Source organism: Nomascus leucogenys, chromosome 21 (assembly GCF_006542625.1).
Source record: "Nomascus leucogenys isolate Asia chromosome 21, Asia_NLE_v1, whole genome shotgun sequence".
NCBI lineage: Eukaryota > Metazoa > Chordata > Mammalia > Primates > Hylobatidae > Nomascus > Nomascus leucogenys.
The window spans coordinates 23885525-23899305 of NC_044401.1; the positions used below are offsets into that span (position 1 = coordinate 23885525).

At 36.0% G+C, this 13781-nt stretch overlaps 1 protein-coding gene across 4 annotated transcripts in view; it reads right to left on the reverse strand.

The window, feature by feature from the left end:
• Nucleotides 1-13781, reverse strand: part of EPHA6 (EPH receptor A6) — a 963391-nt gene that overhangs the window by 523533 nt on the left and 426077 nt on the right. For all 4 annotated transcript variants that reach the window (XM_030801993.1, XM_030801992.1, XM_030801995.1 and 1 more), the window contains one exon: nucleotides 13500-13655. In XM_030801993.1, the coding sequence (XP_030657853.1) occupies nucleotides 13500-13655 (156 nt within the window). The remainder of the gene's footprint in view (nucleotides 1-13499; nucleotides 13656-13781) is intronic.

The window sequence follows — 13781 nt, forward strand, 5'->3', positions numbered from 1 at the left end:
GCTTACTCAACCTGAAGACAATGAGGGCGAAGACCTTCATCATGATCCACTTTCACTTAATAAATAGTGAATACATTTTATCTTCCTTTATGATTTTCTTAATTATATTTTCTTTTCTCTTGCTTACTTTATTGTAATAATACAATATATAATATATAACATATAAAATGTATTAATCAACTGTTTATATTCTCATTACATTTCTGTTCAACAGTAGGCTATTAGTAGTTAAGTTTGGGGTGAGCCAAAAGTTAGATGCAGGTTTGCAACGGCAAGTGGGGAGTGGATTGGTGCCCCTAACCCCCATGTTGTTCAAGGGTCCACTGTATTTTTCTATAGTTTTTTGTTTCCAAAGTATTGTCAAATACACATTTTCAAAACATACAAATTAGTAACTGATTATTGCCTTCCTATAAGAGACTCCCTTAAATAATGCTGTTAGAGGGTTTAAATAATTTTATATACAGAAGAGCAACTGAAACTTAAGTTTTAAAAATAAATATTACTCAAAATTAAGGAGTATGCACACTTCAAATCTTTTGCATTCCATATAGCAAAACGGATTGCTTCTGGTTATCTTTGATATGCTTGCACCTACTTTCAGTAATTAAATTGATACGTAAAACAAAACTTGTTATGCATTAATGTTTTCATAGTCCCATCAATCAGGACTTAGATAACTTTTAGAAGTTATTTTATTTTTAAAATTAATAGTTAAAGAAAACAAGCAAATACAAATCTAATAGACCAAATACCATTCATTTCCAGAATAAAACCTAAATTTCTCAGCTTTGTCTACAAGTGTCTTCATACCAGGCCACCGTCCATTCTTTAGCCTCTTGCTCCCTTTTGCCTTTGTACATACTGTTCCTGCATTGCCTTTACTTCCTTTTGTTTTCTGAAAAATTCCTACTCAGCCTTCATATTCTGATTTAGTTGTTACCTCCTTTGTGACAACTCCTTGCTATCGTCTGTCAGAACTGATTACTTTTATACCTGGTAAGCATGTATTGAAAAAAATATAGCTAACTGTAAGGGGTGTACTTAATATTTCACATAATTTGTTTCACTCAATCATCACAATAACCCTGTAAAATGGTTATTAATATCCCCATTTTATAGAAGAGATGATTGACACTTAACAAATAATGCACATATTACACTGAAGTAATTTTTTTCATAGGCACAAGTCTGCTAATCTAGCTTGAACTAAAGGTAACGTGTTTTAACTAAAGAAATGAATGCAACGCATGGTTTTGTGCAATTCTCTAAGAATTATATTTCACATAGTACAAATTTTGACAAGTATTGTAAAGCAGGTAATTCAAGGTTATAATTTTTATAAGAGCCCAGTGCTACTAAGAACAGATCTATATTACATGAAAATTATTTGAAGTAGAAGGGAATGTTTATATTATGAACACTGAGATTAACTAATAAAGACCCGTAAGAGAATAAGGTGCCACCATCTCTTTACCCATTAGCAGAGAATAAAAATTTCTCAAAATACAGTTCTCTAGACACTTGAAAACCTGAAAAGTAAGCATTTGCATCTTCAAGTTTCTATGCCATAGAGCATGTACATAATTTTAGCTTGGGAAATTTCCAAAATGGTAGCTATCAACTATCCTTATCAATGCAGGAAGAAAGCCTCAATATTAGTCCATAGAATAACTAATTGTAATAATTACAGAAATGTATTATAGATATGCAGATCAATAGTAAAAGTAAACATAATCACATGAATGAGAAAAAGAGCACTTAAATATAAATAAAATAATGAGGACCTGGCCTTAGATTTTTTGAGATAAACATGATCCAGTTTCCCTAATACCATGGAAAAAATCATGCTCACTGACATATGGCCTTTTCCATGTTTGAGTAAATTACTTTTAGACAAGCATCCATTAGAAATGGAAATAGAAATATGAAGAGTCTGAGCGCTGTCATAATTTCAGAGGGAAAAGCAAAACAATGAATGAATAAATTCAAGCAAATTAATAAACTTTCCTCAAAATGCATAACATTGTAGCAATAATTATGGATGTTCTGTTTCAAATTATGGATGATTTCTTGATTATTATCTGTTTTGTACAAACAGATGATATTGAGTGGGACAATTCTTTCTGAGATACAACTGCAGAGGTCAGGAATAAAGTCATACTGGCAACAAGTGGTAACTTGAGCCTCCAACATCGGCAGAATGGCCACTTAATAATACCTCTTATAGAGGAAACTCTCCTAGATTATTTGATAAAAGAACCTCTGCTGAAATATAAATTAAAGTATATGGGTTTAGGCAATTCCATCAAACTCAAGTGATATCTATCAGTAATCTATAATTGGGGAAACGAGGATTCATTACATATAGGTGTCTATTCAGTAGTGTAAGGGTTATTTTAATTTTAAAAACACAGCATTGCAATATACGAAGTGAATATTTAAGTTATTTTTATGATAAGTCTAAAATAGAATAGCTTGCTTGAGGTAAAAAAACAAAATAAAAAAAAAACAACTATCGTTGCAATTTCTCCCTTTCTAGGCTCTGCAAAATTGTGAATGCTGCATTGTCTGTACAATGAGTCACCTGAACAATCAGCTGCACTTCTGAATTTCAGTTGTGAGTTGGAAAAGCAAGGGGGCCAAAATGGTTTTCTTCATGCAAAACTTACATTTAAGAAAAAGAGAATAAAAGTAAAGAGATGGCAGGGGAAGAAGAGGTAACAAGCAGAACAGGGATACTCGGATTGTGAGCATCCTGAGCATACCCAGGAGCGGCGATGTGGCTAGAGCAGCTGAAAAGAGGAAAGAATACTTCTCCATCTATATCTCAACCACTGTTTGCTCTACGCAGAGTAAGAGTGAGAGAATAATAATTTTCTCAAGTGGCCAATTATTCCAGCACTAAAAAAACCATGCTTTACACTGTTAGCCTTAGAGCAAATGTAAATTCAAGTTTTATGCTTTCTTCCCAATCATTGTCACTGTATATAAAACACAAAGACTTGATATTTGCCTGTGTATTAAGAATGAAGTTGTAGCAAAATGTTTTCACTCATAGGTATTTGTTTGACTGCATATTTAGATAAAACAATACAAAAGAAAATCCTAAGGGTACGCATTAGAATTACCCATGTGTATGACTTACATTTTATGTTTGAACTTTTCTAAGTAGGCAACATAAATGTTTGTTAAATGTGTTAATCTTTCAGCACCTGTTTAATAGTTTTAAAAGACAATTTCTCTATTGATTTAAATACATGAGAAACATCAAAGTAAAAGTGCTAAGACCATGGGATTTTGTTTTTTCTAACATCTCACTCACCCACCTATTAGACTCTTACTTCGTTCCTCTCCATCTTCTCCTGCTTTGTGTTTTCTGCTTGACAAGTACTTTTAAAATAACTCTTATTTGCCTACTTTGTTTCTCCAACCTCAGTGACTATTTTTCCCTTTTGGCCTGGAAAAGCCTTGGACAGTTATTTTGGTAACAGACTTCTTGGCAGATAGCAGGATCTCCTGTACTCCAAACTGCTCCCAGAGGCAGCCCTAATTGACCAAGACCTGACAGTGTGGAGTGTCCTCCACAGTTCATTCTTTAAAGTACAGAGCACACATTTAATGAGTCACCTGAGAAAGAAAGTTAAGAGGATACGAAATAGATTAAAATATTAGATAAAACATTCAGCTTACTTTTTAAATTTCTTATTCCTAATTTTTAAAATATATTTTTCAGTTAATGCAAAAGAAACAGTGAATTTTTAAAAAGAAAACAACGACAACAACAAAAACAAGGAAGCCCAAACCTGCAGGTGTGTAACTGGTATAACTGGAATAACTGGATTAAGATCCAGACTGTTTGAGAAATCCTGGTAAAGTTAAAGTTGGTTAGGGAGAGACAGACCAAGCCTGGACCTTGGATGTCCTTAGATTGACTTATAATTTTGGCAAAGAAGGGTTGTAGATGTGAAAGGCTATAAGCAGCAGTGGGGATATGATCAAAGTTTTTCATTGTCATTGTTGTTCTTTTAGAAATGATACTTTCTAATAATTTGGAAGATATTTAGGAAGGATGGAAGACTAAAGGAAGGAGAGTTGCTAGGAGATTGTTAAATTAGCCCAAAGGAAAGTTGAGAGTCTTAACTAAAAGGATAAGGCCAGGAATTTACAAGAAGGAATGGATAGAAGAAATGCTAAAAAGTAGAACCAAAAGGCTATTTTGAGGTCGGGGGTAGGGTTTATGACTTAAACTTCATGGCTTAGATGGGTGGATTGATGAGGATTCATCAGGACACAGAAACAAAAGCTAGGCTTGATAAGCAGTCTGAGAGAGAAAGCAACAATATTGGCTACCTCAGGTTGAGCTTGAAATTGTTAGTTATTCATTCATCAGGTTCTTAGTGTCTACTATATGCCAGGTACCTTGTAGTCTCTTGTGAACAGAATGACAATAAATGAGGAAGCAAGTATATAAATAAACCAAGTATTGTCAAAGAATGATATGATCTATAAAAAAGAAAGCACAATGACAAAAAAAGGAGTAACTGAGAATAATTTTATTTTGAGGGGGCAGTCAGGAAATGCCTGCCCTAAAAGCTGATATTTGATTCTGAATAGCAAAAATAAAACCTAAGGAAGGAGCATTTCAAGTAGAGGAAACTGCTGGCACTGAGAATGAAAACAAGTTCAGCATCTTTGAAGTCCAGGAGTTTGGTAATCAAGGGGAGTGTGCTATAATATAAGGTCAGAGATGTGGGCAGGTTTCCATAGGACATACAGGTTGTCAGATCCCACGATCAGTTGTCTAGAAGACTTTGCACCTCAGAAGAGAAGACTGAGATATGGATAAAAATATGGGCATCATCTATCTACAGGTGGCATTTGAAATTATGGGAGATAAGGAGAACATATGAAAAGATAAAAGGGCGATAAAAAGAACATGGGAAAATTTAATATTTAACAGATGAGCAAAAGAAGAAGAATCATCAATGGTGATAAACAAAATGATCACAAAATTAGGAGGGTGAAACAGAGATTGCAATGTCTTAGATTAAAAGGGAACAGGGAGTTGCAAGAAAAAGAGAATGATCAACAGGATAAGTGTCATGAATAACAGGACAAAAAATGTTTCTAATACAAAACGTCAATGAAGATCATTGGTGAATTTTTCTTATGCAGTTTACTAGAAGTAGTACAACAAAATCTTCTTGCAGTAGAGTGAATGGGAACATCTAAACGCAACACAGTAAAAAGCAAATGAAAAGTGAAAAGTAGACAGCCAATGATGATGATTTTTCCAAGGTATTTGTTTTAGAGAAGAGAAAAATTGGACTGGGAGCATTTTTTTGATAATAGAAATTTGTTTTTTTTTTTTTTTTTTTTTTTTTTGAGACAGAGTCTCGCTCTGTCACCCAGGCTGGAGTGCAGTGGCGCAATCTCGGCTCACTGCAAGCTCCGCCTCCCAGGTTCACGCCATTCTCCTGCCTCAGCCTCTCCGAGTAGCTGGGACTACAGGCGTCCGCCACCATGCCCAGCTAATTTTTTTGTATTTTTAGTAGAGACGGGGTTTCACCATGGTCTCGATCTCCTGACCTCGTGATCCGCCCGCCTTGGCCTCCCAAAGTGCTGGGATTACAAGCGTGAGCCACCGCGCCCGGCCTGATAATAGAAATTTGAATGTATACTATAGGTTCTAAGGAAGGAGTTAGCAGAAACAAAAATTCAGTAGAGGAGATAAACAGAAACAGCCAGGCCCAACAGAAAATTGAAAGATCAGATCATCCCCCAACAATTGGAAGGATTAACTTTGAATGTGAGACATAATTTTCTTTAGACTGCAGCCATTTGAGACACCTAATAATCTTTATGTGAATAAATTGGGATTATAAAATAAAAAGACACCATCTCTACAAACCCAAAGAAATTTGTAAAACTCTTAATGGTAAAATCTCATGCTGTGTTGTACTAGAAAAATTTTAGGTTTGTTGCTGTTGTTTTGAGAAAATCACTAAGGAACCGGACTTCTTAGCATCCTTAAAATCTTATCATTTATATGATTACCTCCTATACCTATCTATGAAATTTTCACCTACTAGGCCATTTACTGGCCAAATATTTTGGTTATTCATTTCCACAATTTTAGCTCTTCATTTTATTAATCATACATTCAAAATGGTTTCATCACACACTTGAAATTTTTAGTTACTTTTCTCTCTGCCCCTGAAACCAAAAAATGCTTCCTTTTAAATCCCTAGAAGGTTCTCTGAAAGCACTGTTTTAAATGCTAAGATTGACCAAGACAGCAGATAGTGACGAGAATGACTGATGATCTAAATTCCAACCCTTAGATAATACATCATAAGAATAAAGGAAATAAATAATGGCAAATTCATGGAAATACAATATCTAGCATGGAGATAATGTATATCTATTAAAATATTGCTACTGTTTGTGGTTAATGAAAAACAGGAAAGATTGACTGCTTGTTCGATTCCTGGCCCCAAAAGTTCTATATCTTGCTGGACTTACCATGAACTTCTTACGTGTAACTATTCAACAACCTCTTAACTTGTCATTTTTCTGATCTTCTTCCCCAACAATCTCATCTTTTAAGTTTTAGAAGACATAATATTTTGAAGTTTATGGTACTTGCTTTTTTTTTTTGCATATATTGTAATAACTGCTACGGTCACTCCATACTAATCAAGGTATGATTCAGACTACTTCACTGATACTGCTAGAGTAGGCAGCTAGGCAGACATGAACAGGGCAGGAGAGGGTCCTCCACCCCAGGAATGTCAGGCAATGACCAGGTGATGGTCAGGTGGCTGTTAAAATAGCGCTCTAAAATAATAATTGGCAGCAGCTGGTGCCAGGGAACAGCAGTCTCCCAATAGATAGAAAACACCTGAAGCTGGTGATCAGCTGCTTACCAATAAGATCTCAGGAATTGGACGAGTGGGCTCAAGCAGGTGCATAAGAGGCAAAATTGCAGAGTTTGACCAGTATATGACCTTCCCCTAGGAACACTCAGTAAGAAAAAATGACTCCCGTGAACATGTGCATAACTTCAGTAAACACACTGTGCATGTGGCCCCTCCAGAGTGCCGGCAGGCCACTGTGCATGAAGACAGCCTGCCCCAAGGGAAGAATCAGGAGAGAAGAAACAGAAACCCCGGAACCATGCCAATGTACATAACCTCATGTAAAGGGCCAAATGAGGCAGCTGGATCTGTCAAGGTGCCTGCTTGGCCCACTTCCAAGTGTACTTTCTTTTGTTCCTGTTCTAAAACATTTTAATAAAGTTTCACTCCTGTTCTAAAACTTGCCTTGGTCTCATACTGACTTATGCCCCTCAGCCAAATTCTTTCCTATGAGGAGGCGGGAATCAAGTCGCTGCAGGCCTGTTAGATTTGCCACTGCTAACAATGTCAGATGATAGGCTTAGAGGTGCAGGACTTAATATATTTTGTGAAAAGGTCTTAGGCATTCAGTATATTATTATTATTTTTGTTTTTAGTTTGCAGGAATGCAAATGATGGAAGTTGTGAACCTGACAAAATAGCATCAACATAAAATTTCTAATAGTTTGAATTTTAACTTACCAGACACTCTTTCAAAATGAATTGTAAGAGAACAGCTTTCTTTTTAATTTAACAAGCATTTATGTCACACCCATTATGTGCAAGGTACTGTTTCTAGCACTTTTCAAATATTAACTCATTTAAATCATTGTGACAGCAGTATGAGGTATGTATTGTTATCAATTCAGATGGTACAACTGGAGTTAAGAGAAGTTAAATAATTTGCCCAACCTTACAATCTAATAAATGCTTTCAGAGTTCAGAAAATCACACCCTAAAATATGGTCCTTTGGCATGTGGAGTTCTTTGGATTAGAGGAAACTGCAAGGCCTCAGAAATAAACCTCAAAACCAAAATGTCTCTCTGACCTCAACCCGTCTCTCTGATCCCCTTTCATTCCCATGGCACAAATAGGGGATTTTTCTGAAGTTTCTTTATTTGTTTAAGGGAACTTCATCCAGAAGAAATGCATTGTCTTAAAAGCCCTTCCCTAAGAATCTTGTCAAACAACCAGCAAAAATTAACCACTGGAAAAAAGAAACGACTATAAGTCATCACCAAGCCCAGGAAGACATTTCATCTCTTCTGCTGAGGGCAGCTCCTAGGGATTACCTGAGATACTTTATCTGCATAATAACACTATTTTTCTTCATACTACAGTTCCACCCTTCATCTTCTTCACCACCTCCCTCAGACCTCAGAGGAACTTTCTCCCAGGCCATTGTTCCTTGAGTGCACTCATTTCTCCTAAAAATCACTTACTATCCCTCCAATTGTCTACATGCCCCATTTCCTTTCCCCTACAAAGAGGGTATATAAACCTCACCATCTGGACCTTCTACAAGTCTCATGTTTTATATGCCCCCCCATGCTTATGCACATTAATACATTTCTATGCATTTTTCTCCTATTAATCTGGCTATTGTCAGTTCATATCAGTAAACATTCGGAAAGGGTGAAAGAGTAGCTTTCCCTTTGCTCCTACATCACCAAGATTTGCTCTGAGAAAATCTGGCTTTAAAAGACAGTGAACTCAGCACTAAGCTGAGTCTCTGCCTAAGAAAGTAAGTAAGCTCTTAAAGAAGTAGCAGAGAGAAGCCTTGAGAAGAAAGCTTCCTGGGTCTGGACTAGGAAAACTTGACTAAAGCCCTATATTTCACTTTTCTTTGGGGGTTCTCTCTTTGGATCACTGATAACAATGTAGGAGATCAAATTATGCCCTCCAAAATATGACTGGAGGAGACCAGAATATGTCACCCTAAAATACGGCTATAGGAGACCAGAATACACCACTCAAAAATATGCCTCTTTGGCATAAGGATTATTTTGAGTCATTTTATTTGAGAAACTGCAGACACAGTAGCAGCTCTGAAAACAAAGTAGAAATCACCCTTTTCTATGGAAAATTTGTATCTACAAAGGAAATCTCCATTTGTAAGTGTATCTCTCTGTCTTCTCAGGAAGAGAAGGATCCTTAAGCCACTAGAAACTCTTATCCATGAAGAAGGCACTGACTTAAATCAACATAACAAATTCTATCCTGGTTTACTGTGATTTTACCTCCCCATTACTGCTCCCCCACCCAAAACTCTTCTTTCTTTGCTGCAGCTGAAGATCGTATTTAAATCTAAACCCAAAGCTACCTCTTTGAGATTTACTCATTCCCTAGGTATGTCCAATGTATACAAGAGGTACATGTTAGTAAATTACTGTTTGCTTTTCTCTTGCTAATCTCTTTTGTTACTGGAGTCTGTCTCAACTAAGAACTATGAAGCGTAGAAGAAAAATTATTTTTCCTGCCCTATAGCAACAATGGCATGTGGTTCCCTGTCTAAAATTCTGCCCAGCCATGACAGAATTAAACCTTTCTTTGCTTCTACTTTGTATAAACAAGGTAGGCTAGCATTTCTGAAATATAATTTATAATATTAATCATTAAAAAAGGAAATTAGAAATGATAGCAAATTCAAGTGACATAAAATGGTAAGTGGAAAAATACACATATCTGATTCAAAAATGACTGACAAGCTTATCACATTCATAGACCTTGCTGTAGCCCATATTTATTTTTCTTTGACTAGTTTGTCACACTGAATAACTCTAACTAAGCCTTCTCAATTATTGACTATACTACTTTACTAAAGGGTTACATTGATGGCAACTTATTTCCTCAATTTACCAATTTTCTATTTATAGCTTCCTAAGAAAATAAAAAGATATTTTCCTCTAACACTTAGAAAGCTCCATTCAGTTTCCTACATAGGTTTTGAGGGATACATGCCTGACAGGACTGTAACTATTTGAAATATCAGAAACTATCTAAGCTCTAGTATGTTGTCCATAATATATATAATACTATTCAGTAACCATGCAAGAAAGATTGCATGTATAGTAACACGAATATTTGTCTGCTAAAAACTTTTTTCCATAAGTGAGAAATTATATTCAGAAGTTTTATTTTGCTATTTATAAATTTAAAATATGTTCACAGGAAAAAAAAAAACCTAAGTAGTAATTTTCTGGGCTGTAATTTTCCGAAGAAAGCAGTCACTTAGCATTTACAATCAGAAAGTCAAAATTACATCTACTAATGAATAGCAACAATGAATGTATTACGTTTTTATTAAATGTGTTCCATAAAAATATTTTATAAGGAAGTCTACACTAATACAGACAAATCTATGAACTGCATTAGTTAAGTTTAAAAAATTGGGACATCTCTAAGAAATGCCTCTAAGAAATATGCGACATTACATAAGTCTAGTTTTGCTTCTATGGAAGTAAATAAAATAAGCAAAATTTTGGTACCAATTCATCACCAGGAAGGGCAAATGTTCACCTTAATGTCTGACTTACGTAACTGATAAATAAAAATAAAAGCAAACAAAAACATAAAGTGGAGAAAGGACACCCTATTCAACAAATGGTGCTGGGACAATTGGCAAGCCACATGTAGAAGAATGAGACTGGATCCTCATCTCTCACCTTATACAAAAATCAAATCAATATAGATCAAAGACTTAAATCTAAGTTCTGGAACCATAAAAATTCTAGAAGAGAACATCAGAAAAACTCTTCTGGACATTGGCTTATGCAAAGAGTTCATGACCAAGAACCCAAAAGCAAATGCAATGAAAACCAAAGACAAATAGATAGGACCTAATTAAACTAAAAAGCTTTCACACAGCAAAAGAAATAATCAGCAGAGTTAATGGACAACCCACAGAGCGGGAGGAAATATTTGCAAACTATGCATCCAACAAAGGAACTCAATCTGCAAGGAACTCAAACAAATCAGCAAGAAAAAACAAACAAACAAATAATCCCATCAAAAAGTTGGCAAAGGACATGGATAGACAATCCTCAAAAGAAGACATACAAACTGCCAACAGACATATGAGAAAATGCTCAACATCACTAATTATCAAGGAAATGCAAATCAAAACCACAATGCAATACCACCTTACTCCTGCAAGAATGGCCATAATTAAGAAATCAAACAATCATAAACGTTGATGTGGATGTGGTGAAAAGCAAACACTTACACTGCTGGTGGGAATGTAAACTAGTATAACTACCACGGATAACAGTATGGAAATTCCTTAAAGAACTAAAAGGAGAACTAACATTTGATCCAGCAATTCCCCCTACTAGGTATCTATCTACCCAGAGGAACACATGTCATTATTTGACACCTGCACATGCACGTTTATAGGAGCACAATTTGCAATTGCAAAAATATATGGAACCAGTCCAAATGCCCATCAGCTAATAAGTGGATAAAGAAAATGTGACATACATATATATATATATATATATATATATATATATAAACATTTATATCACATTTACATTATATATATATATATATACATACACATACACACACACACCATAGAATGCTACTCAGCAATAAAAAGGAACAAAATAATGGTATTTGCAGCAACCTGGAGTTGGAGATCATTATCCTAAGTGAAGTAATTCAGGAATGGAAAACCAAACATCATATGTTCTCACATAACTGGTGGCTAAGGTATGAGGAGCAACAACATAAGAATGATATAATGGAATTTGGGAACTCAGTGGGGAAGGATGGGAGGGTAGTGAGTGATAAAAGACTACACATTGAGTACAGTGTACACTGCTCAAGTGATGGGTGCACCAAAATCTCAGAAATCACCACTAAAGAACTTCCCCCATGCAGTCAAACACCACCTGTTCCCCAAAAACTATTGTTTATAAAAATTAAATAAAATCCGAATTCCACAACCTACTGAACAGACCCCCTCATGGCCAAGCTTACCCCAGAGAAACCTCAAAATTGAGATCCCGACTATGATGATGAGATGAGAGGCTGGACACACCTCCCTCCTTCACTACCATTAAGCTTTCTTCCTTAAGGGTTAAACAGAAGCCAGCCCTTTTTAAAGACCCACTCCACCGCCGATATCAACTATCTGATGCTGCCCCTCCCTTTCTGTGGTTTAGACATAAAAACTAACCAGCATTCCTTCCTGATAAGAGACCACCAACCACGGAGTAGTTCTGGCCAGGCCAGAGTATGCTCAGTGAGGGTTTCTATGTCCTCTGCTTCACCTTTTGACATCAGAGGGCTGAAAACTCCACCTTGGGTTGTGCTAACATGGCCATTTTTTGTACATGGGTCCCATGCTGAAGCGTGAAGCTCAATTGTGCATGTGCATGTTTCCCTGTCATTCTTACCACCCTCAAAGTGCATGTCTCGCTTGGTCAGAGGCTATATTTCCCAGCCTGTAGGATGGCCACCTTGCAAGCTGTAACTCTTCATAAAAAATAGTTTTGGCCAGGGGCGGTGGCTCATGCCTGTAATCCCAGCACTTTGGGAGGCCAAGGCAGGTGGATCGCCTGAGGTCAGGAGTTCGAGACCAGCCTGGCCAACATGGTGAAACCCCATCTCTACTAAAAATATGAAAATTAGCCAGGCGTGGGGGTGTATGCCTGTAGTCCCAGCTACTCAGGAGGCTGAGGCAGGAAAATCGCTTGAACCCGGGAGGTGGAGGCTGCAGTGAGCCAGGATCATGCCACTGCACTCCAGCCTGGACTACAAGAGCAAAACTCTGTCTCAAAAAAAAAAAAGTCTCCTCTACCTTTTTCTAAATTTATATATTGTGTTTTTTGTTTTTATGTTAACATGTTAAACAAGACTTTAAAAAAATCTAAGGGGTGATATTTTACTTTTGCATAACTTAGCAATGTATTAATATATTCACTTTTATTTTTTAAATGTACTGATATTTTACAATTTTTTAATAATAGAAGAATACAATTCATTTAAAATTCTTGGTGTATGCATTAAAATGACCTTCACATTTAGGTTTAACATTCCATTGCTTCTAACCAAAAATATTGGAGAGAAAGTAAGAGGTGAAATGTGGAAAAACTCAAAAGTACCTGCCTTTAAAGATAAATGTCAAGGAAACTTGAACTTTTCTACATAACAATAACACTATGACTTTTAAAGTTTCCTCTGGAATCTCCCTCACACGTTAACTATATGGTCCTAAATTGATGTGCTTTAAACTGGTAAAGGGTTGAAGCAAAGAACAGAAGTTTTGTTCATAACTTCTCATGCAGCCTTCAACTGCTATAATTTCCTAAGGACAAATTATGGATAAGGAAAACTTGTAGGGCCTCAAACCAGTGCTGGCATTTGTACCTCATGAATCAAAACAAATTTTGAGGAGTAAACACATTCTTTACAAAGAGTTGAAAAGCAGCTATGCTGAGAAGAGAGAGAAGCTTTTTCCTTGACTGTTAACACAGACAAATAGCATTGATAATGCAAGATTTTGTACATTTACTTATTTTTTAAATTTAGAATGAAAAGACCAAAAGGGTTGGAAACAGAATTTCCAAATTCAAAATGTACAGACTTACTGGTACATGCCATAGAAGGCGGGTCTTTTTCAGCTCGGAAATAACCCTTTTCACACTGACAGACATTAGTTGCTTCCATGTATGTTAAACTGTGTGGAGGGCATTTAGAACATTTTGTGTTCCCAGCAAAAGCTTTATAGAATCCTGGTCTGCAAGCTGTAAAAAGAGAAATAAACATTTTTTTAGTTATTATTGCTAGGATTCTTTTATTTGTACATGTACAACATACTTTATACACACATTGGATCTCAGAGTACAGTGTTACATATACATAGAGAAGAC